This window comes from Tursiops truncatus, chromosome 1 (assembly GCF_011762595.2).
Source record: "Tursiops truncatus isolate mTurTru1 chromosome 1, mTurTru1.mat.Y, whole genome shotgun sequence".
Classification (NCBI taxonomy): Eukaryota; Metazoa; Chordata; class Mammalia; order Artiodactyla; family Delphinidae; genus Tursiops; species Tursiops truncatus.
In genome coordinates, this window is record NC_047034.1 from 109,119,005 (window position 1) to 109,133,345 (window position 14,341).

The 14,341-nt window shown below is 43.2% G+C and overlaps 1 protein-coding gene across 2 annotated transcripts in view; it reads left to right on the forward strand.

Annotated features, from left to right (window-relative positions):
* Positions 1-4,160: 4,160 nt before the first annotated feature.
* The window catches only part of DDAH1 (dimethylarginine dimethylaminohydrolase 1), a 153,504-nt gene continuing 143,323 nt past the window's right edge, over positions 4,161-14,341 (forward strand). The window contains exon 1 of one of the 2 annotated variants that reach the window (XM_019920042.3): positions 4,161-4,720. In XM_019920042.3, coding sequence (XP_019775601.3) covers positions 4,166-4,720 — 555 coding nt within the window. In that variant the 5' untranslated portion in view covers positions 4,161-4,165. Of the gene's footprint in view, positions 4,721-4,944; positions 4,968-14,341 lie in introns of those variants that run through there. The other variant, XM_033863946.2, reaches the window with a different exon arrangement.

Consider the following 14,341-nt stretch of genomic DNA (forward strand, 5'->3'; position numbering starts at 1 on the left):
ATTACATCCCCAGTACCTGGTATGTAGCAAAGGTTCAAAAATGTGTATTGAATCTATGATTACACTTGTGAGTGAGATTTGGTCTATCAACCTAGGAAGGCCATGGGTTCTGCTGGAAAGCATTAAGATACCTATATGACTCTGACGATTCAATGGATGTATGTGGTTTGGCCTTAGGTAGGAAATCATGTTCAAAGCCTTCTGAACCTGTCAATGCTACTGTATAGCACAGAGAATTCTATGTTCTGTGATAACCTGTATGAGAAAAGAATCTGAAAAAAAAATGAATATAGGTATAAGTGAATCACTTTGCTGTATACCTGAAACTAACACAACATTGTAAATCAACTATAATCCAATAAAATTAAACAAAACCAAAAAAGCAAACAAAAAGAACCCAAAAGCTAAAACAAAAAACCCTCAAAACCTGTCAATGAATAATATTTAATGAGCAACTACTAGGTACGAGATACTATCCTAGACACTTTTCTAAGCATTTTGTATTATTAACTTTAACCGTCCTAATAACCCTATGATAATGGATTCACTGTTTCCAATTTCATAAATTAGGATGAAACGGAGGCAAAGAGCTTTCAAGTAACACAACTAAGATCATACAACAAGAAAATAGCAGAGCCAAGCTTCCACCCACAAAGTTTGGCTTCAGAAGCTACATTCAGACTCCACACCATATGTCTGTCCACTGCTCAAGTGATGAAAGCTTAGCCTACCTTTCTACCATTATTTTCCATTTCCCCCATTGTACTCTGGGGCATAAGCCAGCTAGCTGTTTCCCCAACCTGTTTCCTCTCCTTTCTGGGCTCATAGAAGACTATTTCCCAGTTCTTCCCTTTGGTTACTAAAGCTGTGTGACTGAGTCCCAGCCAGAGGAAAGTGAGCAGAGGTGATATGTACCACTTCCTGGCCTGGCCCATTAAGCCTCTCACACGTGGTGCTGAATGCTCTGTAACTTTCTTTCAGCTTGAGGAAGGTGAGCATGGTGAACTTGGATGCCATATTTGAAAGTGTTGGAGCCACAAAATGGAAGAAGGCCAGACCCCTGCATGTCACTTGGAGAAGAGTCAGGAACCAATCAAGACATTCTGCTAGCCTTTAAGTGAACAACAGATGAACTTCTATCAACTTTATTCCACTATATGTGTTGGGGTCATTTTGTTACAGCATCTAGAATTATCTTAACCAATACATACAGGATTTGAACTGATCCATCTATTGTTGCATGAACACGCATTTGGCTTTTGAACATACTTTTCCTTAGAATTCTCATTCTATCCTTCCAATTATTCACACCCTAAAAATTATTCAAGGCCTAAAAATTATTCAAGGCCTAAACCTTCAAGCAGCTCTCTTCCACTCCCACTAGCCACCGTGATTTCTTTTTCCCATAACTTCCTATAGCACTTTGTTGATTGTATCTCTCATGTGCCCTTAGCATAGCTCTCACTTTGGATGTCTTGTTTTCCCAGTAAGCTCTTCAAGGTCAAGGATCATGTTTCAATGCTGCTCATATGTCTCTGAAGTACATAACATGGTGTTGTGCCTTGAGAATTCTCAATATCTGTATGGAAAGTGAATTTATATATGTATTAGACTTAATAAAGCCCATTTTCCATTTGGGCTTTATTCCATTTCCCTTTTCCCAAAAGTAGTCCTTTATCACTCAAGCAGGAAGGCATGTAAGAAGTGATTTACTGGAGTTCATGTCTTTATTATCCTTTTCACCAATATACATATTCTAACACTTCTGGACAACTGCTTAGAAGAGACAGAAGGCGTGCTTATCAAATTTCAGATGACACAAAACTAGAGGTAATAAATAATGCACAAGATGACAGAATCAAAATGAGGCAAGTTGGAATGAAGATAACATTTAATAGGGATAACTGAAAAATTAGATTAAAAAAAAGTGGCCCAATTTCAGTATGGAAAGACAGGGCTAACACCAATTTATAGGAAAAATCTTTCAGGTTTTCATTGGCTGCTGGGCTGACATGAGCCCAGAGTGGATACACGGGACTTTGTTTATAATTAGGCTCAGGGCACTTGGTGGCAAAGTATTCAGGCTCTAACAAGGCACGGACATTAATTAAGGTTGCTAGGTAGAGACCAGCTGGAGGTGGATGAAACCTCAATGTTAGGTAATGGGGGAAAAAAGTCCATATTTTGGCCTGGGCAAGCTCAGCACATAGGGCAACTTTCACCTGTAGCATTGGTGGGAATCCCCTGCTGAGAACACCATCAGGTGATTTCTGGACACTAATTTGGTGCCAATTTAGTATCAGCATGGATTCCCTGAGAGTTTTGCCTCAGAAGTAGAGCCCAGTAGGTCTCAAAGGTTTGTTATTTTACTTTTGGTCCCACTCCCCAGTGTCAGGGTGAGAGCTGTCCTTCACTTAAGACCCCTCACTTTCAAAGCTGAGAAATGCCATGTCATCTGGGTAAATTCAAGTCACCCTTGAGAGAGGGGAGAGAAGGCAGATCACATCTCCTCTGTGGCTCAGTTGGGACAACTGTTCCAGGATCCTTAGCTAGATCTCTCCTAGAAACCTACATTTCCTGAAAACTGGTATCAGAGTTCTGACAAAAAGGCTGTGGCCTTGACCTTGGCACTGGACCACCAAAAAAGCCAATACAATCTTAGGCAGTGTTAATAGAAGCCTAGCACCTGGAATAAGGGTCCTGCTGTAGTCTGTGCAGGTCAGACCACAGGAAGAATTGTTTCTATTCCAGATACCATGATTTAAAAGGGATACAGGCAAACCACTGTGTATCAAAAGGAAGATGACCAGAATGTTGAAGGGATTTAGAAACCAATCACTAGTTACTTTTTGGTGGTTCAGGTTCAAGGCTTGGAGTGGGTCAGGATGGCGGGTGGGATGCGGTGTCAGGTAGCATAGATAGCAGAACTGTCTTCAGATATGTGAATGCTGTCCTGTGAAAGAATGTTAGGTAATGCCAGAAGGCAGAACTGGGACCAGTGGGATTTAAGCCCACAATGAAGAATTTTTAACTGTGATAACTCTTCAAAAGTGGAATACACTTTGCAAGTAAGTGAGGTTTAGAATGTTCAAGTAAAGATCTGGTCACTGTCATAGATGTTTTAGCTGGAATTCCAGAACACTGAGTGGGAATTTAGATGAGAAGGTTTCTAAAGTCCTGTTCAAATCTAATGTTCTATGATCTCATCAATCTTAAAATTAGAAATATGCTACAGAACGTGAGGAAAGAAGATTATTACCTGAGATTATTTTGGAGTTACTACCTGAAGTGGATCTTCCCCTCAAAAAGAGCAGAACCCATGGATTATGTAATCTGCAATGTGTGAGAGGAGAAAAATAGAAGCTTAGTACCATTAAGAAGGGAAAGGAACTCCCTGAGGGGCATGAAAAAAGAAACATTCAACAAATATCTCGGGAATTCCACGGAGTCTATACAGGCCTGAGGGAAAGGCAAGGGAGGAGTTTGGAAACCCTCTTTCCCAGTGACAAAAGAGTTGTGATGCTCCACGTCTGAAACTGCTCAAGGTGAGCGCACATCTATCGTGGAGGAAAGCACACTTGGTCTTTGCCTCACTACCTCTGCGGGCCCTGTAGGCAAACAGAATCACATTCTTAGTAAGAACGGATTGTCCTTGAAATACTGTGAGTTTCCAGATGTCTATGTCTCTCTCTCTATGTGTCTCTTGGGCTCCTCCTCTTTCTTTCAGACAGGAAGGAATAACATTCTTTTAATAATCTAGAGTCTCACGTGGGGTGAGGGGTCATCTGCAGAGAAAGTCAAGGTAAGGTGGACTTGGGTGCGAAGACAGATTCTCACACTAGGAAATGGGGGTGGAGGTGGGGCGTGGTACCACGTGCTGGGCAACCTGGGAGCAGGAGAGTAGGGAGAGAGGTCAAAGTATCTGTCCACAAAGAAATCCCATCCTTTACTTCCCGACCACCAAGAAGACCCCACAGTCGTTCTGTCCAAAACATAGCCCGCTCTCCAAGTGCGCCTTGGGTCCACGTGAGGCGTGCACCTGCGGCGGAACACAGGTAACGTCAAGTCCGGATACAGCGCGTTTTGGCCGAGCTCCCCTCACCAGCGCGCACCTCTTGCGTTGCCAGCTTCCTCGGCCGGTGCCTCTGGCCCCACTCCTCGTGCGATGCTCGCCACTACAACTCCCGCCTCAGCTGCCGCAAACCCGAGAGCGCCAAGTGGGCGCGCGGGTTGCGCGCGGGCCGGCTCCCGGAGGTCTGGGCATGCTCAGTCGCGCGGGCAGGGCTCCGGGCGCGAGCCGGGCTCCCGCTGCACCACATTCATCTGCTGCCAAGGGGAGCCGCCGGGCGCTCGCAAGCTCGGCGCGCGCTGCCCGCGGAAGACCCGGCTGCCGCGCCCCCCGCCGCCTTCCCGAGTCATGGCCTCGCTCGGCCATCCCGCCGCCTTCGGCCGGGCCACCCACGTCGTGGTGCGGGGACTGCCCGAGTCCCTCGGCCAGCACGCGCTGAGGAGCACCAAGGGCGACGAGGTGGATTTCGCCCGCGCCGAGCGGCAGCACCAGCTGTACGTGGGCGTGCTGGGCAGTAAGCTGGGGCTGCAGGTGGTGCAGCTGCCGGCCGACGAGAGCCTCCCGGACTGCGTGTTCGTGGAGGACGTGGCCGTGGTGTGCGAGGAGACGGCCCTCATCACCCGCCCCGGGGCGCCGAGCCGGAGGAAGGAGGTAACTGGCCGCCCGGAGACGCGAGGGGCGCGGCCGGGGACGCGCGCCGGGCCCTCCCGCGCCGCCAGAGCCGGACGTGCTGGGGGAAGCGCGGAAGTGGCCCCCGGGCTAGTTCCGAACTTCCCATTTAGGGGAGACGGTGTGTGTGCGAGAGAGAGAAGTTCATTGTTCACGCCTCCCGGCTGCCGGCGCAGCTTGGGTGCCTTCTAGAGGAGCCGACTGAGTGTGGTGGTGCGGACTCGGGCAGGTGGGTGGGGTGGGGAATCCGTCTCATAGGCATTTTTATTGGTAAAGATTAAAAAGCAGCGAAGACAGTGCAACTCTGCTCGTTTCCCAGGGAGCGGGGGCAGGGAGGGGTGCCGTTCCAAGCGGGCGGGCGGAGCCTGGGCGAGGGCTCCGGGGGGGCCGGTTGATGACCCTAAACCCCCAAGTCCTGCCAGGAGCTGGGAGCAGGGAGGGCCAGATGAATTAATGGTCGATGCCCGCAGACGTGGGTCGTCCCGAGTTACTTTTCGGTGGTGGAGAGTGAGTCCCGCAAAGGGGACTGGCAAGTGAATGAATGTCAGAAGACTGGCCTGTTGCTGAGCCGCGGTGTCTGGGTTTGAAAAGCAGAACTCGGTGTAGGGTGTTGGGTGTGTGTATGTGTCTGTGTGTTTAATTGGAAATGGTGGTTTCACAAATTCAATAATTTTTATTCTCTGTATTTTTAAGCTCATAGCAATTAGAGCTTTTTGTGTTCTCAGAGGATGGTGACTACTTTAAAATATTGCAGTTTGTGAAAATGTCTGTGATTGCTTTAAACACAAGGTAGGTTAGTGGGGAGAGACAAATAAGAGTGAGATTGGATTTTAAAATGCTGTCCGGCCTGGGATTCTTCTCATTGCCTGCTGAGAGCCCAGGGTCAAGACTCTTGGTTGCTATTGGCATCAAGTGGCATTGCAAGAAGCTGGTGGTTTCTTTCATACCTGGAGGGTTAAGGATTTTCCCTCCCTATTTTTCCTTTATTCGATTCGCATTGGAAATGCCTCATAGAGCTTGTAGTTAAAATATGCTTCTTCTCCACATGCTTCACTACTTGGTTGATAGAACTTTGCTTGGTCTGAGAGAATAAGTATATTTGATTTATTTCCCACTAAGAGAATCAGCTTTTTTTTTTCACCCTGCCTTAGCAGAAAACCAAAAGAGTAACAGGTCTCATTCTCTTAGCTCTTTTATCTCCTTTGCCACCTCTCCATCTTTGAATCTGTGAGATGACCCACTCTATTTTAAACTGATAAGCATGTAACCCCATTTGAATACTTTCTAATGTGTCCTAGGCCATATGACAAAGCTGTGGTTTGTGCTTAAAAGAGTAACATAGATTTTAAAAACCCTTTCAAAATGATACTCATTTGATGTGGCTGGTCCAATTTCATGTTGAGACTGTCATATATTTAATCATCCATTTCATTTTATTCCTATAATAAAACCTTTCAAATTTTGGCCTTCCTGATACTAAAGTGGGCATTGATCTGTCTCCCTGTCAGATTTTGAGGCATACATTTTAAATGGGTTTCACTCTTCAGGCTGGTGGCCCACTGCCAGAGGCCACATAGTGTAATGGATAAGAACATCAGACTGGATCTAATTCTGTGACCTTAGCGAGTATCTCTTGCCTCAGTTTTCTCACCTGTAAAGTGGACATAATCATACCTATTTCATAGAATTGTGGTAATAAATTTATTAATCCATCAGAAATATAGAGAACAGGACATTTCATAAGTGTTGGTCGTTATTATTCACTTACCAAGGGGTCGTGGACGATTTACTCCTTGAGCAGTAAGAAGTCTCCTGTACACTGATGCAGTTACAGTGACATTTCCCTTTCCGAGGGTGAAGGGGTGTCTTCTTCACGCCTTAGGTTCCAGCCTAATCTGCTCATTAGCACTGCCTTCCAGCTCAAGTTTTCTGCAGGTGTGTGGTCCCGCCCCCAAACACCTTTGCCATTGCACCTGATCTGGGTTCCCAGAGTAATGGGCCTTCCAGCCAGAGAGGGGAATGCGGGCAGTCATGTTGGGTGGGGTGCTTCAGAGATTTCTTTGAAATCTCTCACAGTTTGCTGCCTACATTGAAGTTAATAAATTCTTGTTAAATGAATGAACAAATGAATTAATGAAATGCTAATTAGCTAATACCAGCAAGCTGATAATAATTACTTCAAGGACTTCTTGGATTGTTATATATATATATATATATATATATATATATATATATATATATATATATATATATATATATATATGACACCTAACTCCCTAACTGAAACTCCACAACAGCTGAGGCATTATATTAAAATTATTAACACTGATCTCCTGTCTTCTCCCTCTGCATTCCATTTTCCACACTGTAGCCAAGTTGGTCCTTCTAAAACTCAGATCTGATCCTGTTCCTCCTCTGATTAAAATTCTAGAGGGGCCTCCACTGAGCCTGATAAACCCATTGAGCTGGGTTCTGCTTGCCTTTCCAGCTTCAGTTGCATCTCTGACCCCACCCGAGGTGCCTCCCAATTCTTGGCTCAAGCCAGGTTCTTTTTTCAAGCTCACCATGCTGTTGCTTTTATGGGTGTACATTCCTCCTTTGCCCAGGACATTCTTCCTCCTTCCTCTCCTGCATTTTACCTGTCTGTTTCTACTCATGCTTCAGTTCTCAGCTTACTCTTACCATTAATATTATTAGCTAATCTTTATTGGGTGCTTACCATTGGCCAGACATTGTGCCGGATTTATGACATGTGTTTCATTGAATGCTCACGTCAAATCTTTGAGCTCATTGCTATCATTATTCCTGTTTAAAAGTTGATGAAACTGAGTCTTAGAGAGATTAAATTGCCCAAGGTTATAGAGTGGAACTAGTGAAACCAGGATTTGAACTCAGATTTGCAGGACTCTAAAGCTCTAGTCCCGACTGTTGTGATATTAGATCTCACCTTCTCAAGCATTAGATTGGTTGTCCTTTTATGAGCACCTCTGTACTCCCTGTTATGGTATTTATCATACCATATGGTAATTGCCTGTTTATCTTTCTGTACCTCCCACTATTATGAAAACTGTGAGAGCAAGGATCATGTCTGCGTTGTTCAACATTTTATCCCCTGGGCCTTGAACACAATAATCATGTAGCAAATACATTTTGTTGAACAAATTTGTTCATGATTTTAGGTCAACCTTCGTTCTCCCTCATTATGACATATTTGGTGTTTTGCAAGCATTTCTAGTCAGCAGAGTCCCACAAGTTTCATTACAACTATAGGTGATTTATAACTGTTTTTCTCTCCCTCTCCCTTTCCGTGCCTCTGTCTCTTGTTGTTGTTTTGTTTTAATTAAAATCCTGAGAAGTTTCTTCTTAATCAAAGCATCATGTTATATTTAATGACTTTTCTTCCTTGGAAGAAAGGACTGAGAACCAAACTAAAGAAAGTAACGCTTCTGTGAAAGCTCAGTGTTTGCGATAATGGGGCCTCCAAAGATTAATAAAACACAGACCCTGTCTGCAGCAAGCTTAAGTTTTAGTGAAGAAAACTGCATATAGAGAAAGTCAGCGAATAATATTACATGTCTAAGAACTTTGTGTCTTCCGGAATATGAATGTCTTAATATGCTTAATTTTTTTTTTTTTTTTTGCGGTACGTAGGCCTCTCACTCTTGTGGCCTCTCGCGTTGCGGAGCACAGGCTCCGGACGCGCAGGCTCAGCAGCCATGGCTCACGGGCCTAACCACTCTGCGGCATGTGGGACCTTCCCAGACCGGGGCACGAATCCATGTCCCCTGCATCGGCAGGCGGACTCTCAACCACTGCGCCACCAGGGAAGCCCTATGCTTAATATTTTGAAGACAAATTAGCCTTAAGAAACCAATCATATTTTAAATGAATCCAGCTTACATTTTAGAGGGGAAAAAAAGAGAAAGTTAACTTCTAAATGTCAAAGTCCAGTAAGCAAATATCTAAAAGCTATGACAGTGTGTGAGGATTGGGTTTTTTTAAAAATAAAAATTTTGTTTCAATTGTACATGTCCGCAGTACCAAATTCAAAAGGTACAAGAGGATACACGGTTAAAGTAAGTCTTGGATTTCCCTGGTGGTGCAGTGGTTAAGAATCCGCCTGCCAATGCAGGGGACATGGGTTCAAGCCCTGGTCCGGGAAGATCCTACATGCTGCGGAGCAACTAAGCCCATGTGCCACAACTACTGAGCCTGCACTCTAGAGCCTGCGAGCCACAGCCACTGAAGCCCAAGCACCTAGAGCCCGTGCTCTGCAACAAGAGAAGCCACCACAAGGAGAAGTCTGCACATGCAATGAAGAGTAGTCCCCGCTCGCTGCAACTAGAGAAAGCCCATGCACAGCAACAAAGACCCAACTCAGCCCAAAATAAATAAATAAATAAATTTATTTAAACAAAGAAAGAAAGTAAGTCTTGCCACCCTTACCTCACCCTTGTACCTGACTACCCAGTTTCTTTCCTCAGAGGCAACTACTAATGCCATTTTCTTGGGGTTTTTTTTTTTTTCCAGAAAGTTTTTAGTACTTAATAAATGATTAACTGACAGAGTTTACTCAGGAAAATTGTGAAATATATCCTGTGCCCTTTCACCCCTCTTTCAGGGCCATTCTGGGGTATTTGGTCTAAGAGAAAACCACACAAACTCATTCTCAAAAAGTGATAATGGCTTTAATTATCCTTGCCTGGAGCATTTGCACTGTTAGGGACCTCTTTAGGAAGAAGGTGATATGCTTAGCACAAAGTAATAAATCTCCAAAGTAAAAATAAACATTGAGGGGGGGAAAGGAGGGCATAAACGGAAGAGGTAAGCAATACATATTTGCATAGTAATTCCCCTTCTGTTGGGGCACTTAACTATTTGGACTTACATCTTTGGGTCCTGGTTTATTCTTTGATTAGGAAAAAAGCATAATTATATTGATCCCAGGGGCAAGGTGAGCATTAAGACCGTGTCTAATGACCAGCCAACTTATGTGTGTGTGTGAATCCCCAAAGATGGTGTTACTATTAGCTCTATTTAAAAGATAAGGAGACTGAGTCTCTGGTAACCAAGGTTAAGTAACTTGTCCAAAGTCACACACAGATAATAAGTGGCAGAACTGAGCTTCTCATGAAAGTATGAAGGTCTTTTCTGCTTGAAGTGCTTGTTGCCAGTTGTGCTTAATCGTAATAGATCATTAAATCAATATAAAACTGCCCCCTGAATATCATTTTACACACTAACCATATACAATATAACTTGGATATTAACTAAGTGAATCATTTTACTTCCCTCCTCTCCTAAATGAGAGTGGATTATTTTCATTTTAGTTAAAAAAGTAATTCAGGCATTTACATGAAACCCACAAATTGCCCGGGCACACTTTACGCATAATTGTGCCTTATTTACCAGCCTACTGGATGATTGCTTTTTTAAATGCACACGTGTCCTCAAACTTCTGTTTAACTTCAGGTGAGTAAACTACCCTAAACCATAATTAGAAATTACCCTGATTCTCACCAAGCTGGAACGTGAAGGTGCTGGAGACTCCTCACATGGCGGCAGATTAAATGGTTCTTGATAAATTGTCACCTCCAACTGGTTAGAACAACTGCTCTCTTTCAGGGTGTTTCTTTTCCAACTCTTCTACATGGCCTTGGCAATAAACGTTTGGAAATTGACATGTGTCTTGGGAACTGGGATGCATCCCATAATGTAATCTACTCCCATGCAGTTGATCTTGAAAACCTTGAAAAGAAAGAACATAATGATGAGTAGGGAGTGACTTCTATTAGATACTATCAGCTGAAAATGAACTTTCTGCAGAGATTCCTAGAATCATTATAAGACTAAGAAGGCAGCGATGGATCCCTTATAATTCACATATGCTGGGAAATTGCTTTTGCATGTTTTTGAATTCTTATTGAGCTCAGATTTCTTCAAAATTAGGTATCCAGCCCATTAATATAAACCACAACACAGAAAAATCTACTTAAGACTTTTGAAAAGATTTACCTTCTACTGTCTTTGCATCGTAAATAAATTATTCATGAACCTCAATATAAATTTGGAAATGCATGTTTAAAAAATGAGTGATGGTTATTATTTATTTTATGGCATTTGCTGTTAAAATCTGTAACCACTTCAGAAAGCCTAGTTTTCTGACTGGAGATCTGGACACGTGGTAGAGTTCATTCCCCTAATCAAGAGGTGCCATAATAAAGGATAAAATAGCTGAAACCTTAATGAGAAAAGGTTTCATTTCTATCTTATACAGAACACAGTGCATTGTTCACCCCGGGTAGTAGAAAAATATTTATTTACTGTAATGCAATCCCTGATGTTGCATCAAAATGCTCCCCTGACCTTTGAAGTTGGCTTTCACTGCTGTCCTTAAACTGATATTAGGTATTTAATCTGTCAGAGTCCTCAGGTGCATTGCATAAACAGGCACTTTTCATCCAAATGGACAAGCAAGAGTAATCTCAAACAACAAATCCCATTTAAAAATGTGTGTGTGTAATGCCATCCCAGTTTACTTTGTCATTGTCAAATAATGTAATAATATACATTGTTTTCTTGAAACTGAGTGCTGAGGGGTAGTAGCACGTAGAAAGGAATAAATCACCAGACTTTAGACTGCTGTCTCTAAATGTCTAGATCATCTAAGCAAGTATGACCAGAGAAGTGAGCACAGCAGACTACGAAGATAGAAGTACAAATTAGTATAGGGTTGGTTTAATTTTGCCCAACAAATCAAACTGAATTAGTTTAACATAGCAAATTAAAGGGAATATAACTTTTAGTCTGCTTTTGTAGCTAGATGGGCTTATGGGATAAGCCGTTATTCTAATGAAGATGAATATATCAGTATTTTGCTTGATTTGAATGTGAGTGAGTAAATCTTTGACTTCATTAAAAATATGTTTGCTTTGATTCCTTTGTTCTTTTGTTTAAGAAGTGTTGATGTTTTCTAATCTGCTTCTGGCAGTAATGATGAGTGCCATGATTGTGTTAAAAATGACTGTGTTGGGCTTCCCTGGTGGCGCAGTGGTTGAGAGTCCGCCTGCCAATGCAGGGGACACGGGTTCGTGCCCCCGGTCCGGGAAGATCCCACGTGCCGCGGAGCGGCTGGGCCCGTGAGCCATGGCCGCTGAGCCTGCGCATCCGGAGCCTGTGTTCCGCAATGGGAGGGGCCACAGCAGTGAGAGGCCCGCGTACCGCAAAAAAAAAAAAAGACTGTGTGTTTGAAGGCAAAGGCACAATAGTTGCGTCACTCATGTAGTATGTTCGTGCCTTCAGCAACTGTCTAGACCCAGTTGCTAGACAACTGGGTGAGGAGATGTAGGTGAATTAGATACCACCGTTGCCCATAAGGACCTCACAGTCCAGCTAGGAAGGCAGACCAGTGGCAGACACTTGCAGAACAAGAGGACAGGGTTTTATGCCAGAGCTCTGTCTGGTGCTGTGGAACCTCCAGGGGGTGGGTCTGACCCATACCAGGACTTCTCAGAAGAAGTGACAATTGAGTTAGAAGTAACCAGGGGAAGGCAGAGAGGGGCAGCCTTCAGAGATAGAGGGCACTGTGAGATCGGATGAGGGTGATTGATGGTACAGTGAAAATTAATTTCACTCATGTTGGGAAGGATGCAGGATTGAGAAAAGCCCACCTGTGGTCCCCTGATCTCTGAGATTTCAATTCCTAGTTCCAAGTTCACCAGGAGAACCACATCCTTAACCACGTTTCCTGGTTGGGGCCCAGAGGGAACTGGCTGCCTCGCACACTGCATTTCTAACTGCACTCCCATCTTTTCTCCTACCACGTGCTCCATCGAGGTCTGGCATTCCTTCCAGGATTCCTGAATAGCACAGTTTGGGAGCGATATAGTCTGCCCTGGAGTGGACTGAAGTCCACTCCAAATCTGAGATTAATTTCTTGAGGTTGCTAGAATGTCATTTGGCTGGGTAGTAATTTTTCCCCTTTGGCCCAAAATGTGCACATTAGGGTGTGTCAAGCAAACCCGGCATCTGCCATGTATAGGTATATAATATTATCCATGTCAGTGGCAGGTAAGAGAAAACTTTCCTGTTTGCTGTTGAAATGTGTTTTTATTCACAAATCTTTCCATCTTGGCAGTAGACACCATTGAGTCTCACATTAATATAAATCAAGTGCAGCTGAAACTGAGCATGCATTTATAATCATAGGCTGAATTTTGTACAAGCTACAGAAGGCTGCACGGTTGGGATACAGCACTATTCTAGATATTAGGAGACACTGGTTTTTATTTTTGCAGTGATAATGAGATCTAATATTCTTTCCAGCTTGGAAATGCTATACTTCCCTTTTGGAACTCAGGGTGTGTTAGGGTGGAAAGTGGAGGGTGGGAAAGTGATAGGGAGATGGGGACATTATAATAATTTACATTTGTGAGATGGGATTGGGGTTTGATGGATAAAAAAATACTGGATTTTATTCAACCCAAGTCATTATACTTGTTCTACTTAATTAACCAACCAATTAACCTTGCTAATGATAACCCATTATGAGATGAAGTTGAATTTGCTAACTCTATTTCAAAACCTCTGCTTACTCCGCCATTTATATAGCACATTTGATAAGAAATTTTTCCCATAGAAAATGTTAAAGGCCATTGAAAGAGCATAAGATTCCTAGACCCACATGATTTCTCCCATCACACATCACTGTCATCAGTGTCTACCAGCGGATGTTTCTGTGATGAGTGTGAATCAATGGCCCAAAGAAATGGATAGAAGTATACAAGATATGTGCTGTGAGTTGTAACTAAAAGTCTTGACATGCCCATAGCACTTCTTTCTTATAAACCCTCCATACATATGTACTAATTTCCATCTTGTGCTGAAAATTGACTTTTGTTTCCCAGATTTTGACTTCTGTCTTCCAAAAAATGCGTACAGTTATTTTTCTGAGTAAACATAAAAAAGTTAAAGATACTCATTTAAATGTAGCCTTTCTATAGTAAGCTGTGTACAGATTAAGACTGTGACACAGTAAGATATTGATGTAATTATTTTTTTTAACTTGGAGATATGCTTGTTGGCAAACTTAGACATTTTTAGCCTGAAATGATTCAAAAAATTGAAGTTAGTTAAATAATCTTGGTACAGTTACAAGATAAAAATAGAAGAAAAATACATCCATTTTATTCTTTGAATTGTTTTTGAATCATAAGGGAACTTTCATTTTACAAGGAAAGAGTAAGGTAACTAAAGCTTGGCTTTGGGTCATATTTTAGGACATTTGTGATATAGATGTATTATCCAATTCAAGAGTTTTATGTGGAGGAGTTTAAATCTAGTGCTGTATTTTGAGGTACTCAAATCATTTTTGCTCTTGCTTTTGGTATTTTCCTAACTTTCTGTGTGCCATCTTAGTCCTTTATCAAGGGTCCTGGTTTTCTGGCTCCCTTTTCTCTGAAAGATGCACTGCTGGGAGAGAGAGGGACCCTAGTCAAAAAGGGCACTGGGGGCTTCCCTTGTAGTGCAGTGGTTGGGGGGTCCGCCTGCCGATGCAGGGGACACCGGTTCGTGCCCCGGTCCCAGAGGATCCCACATGCCGCG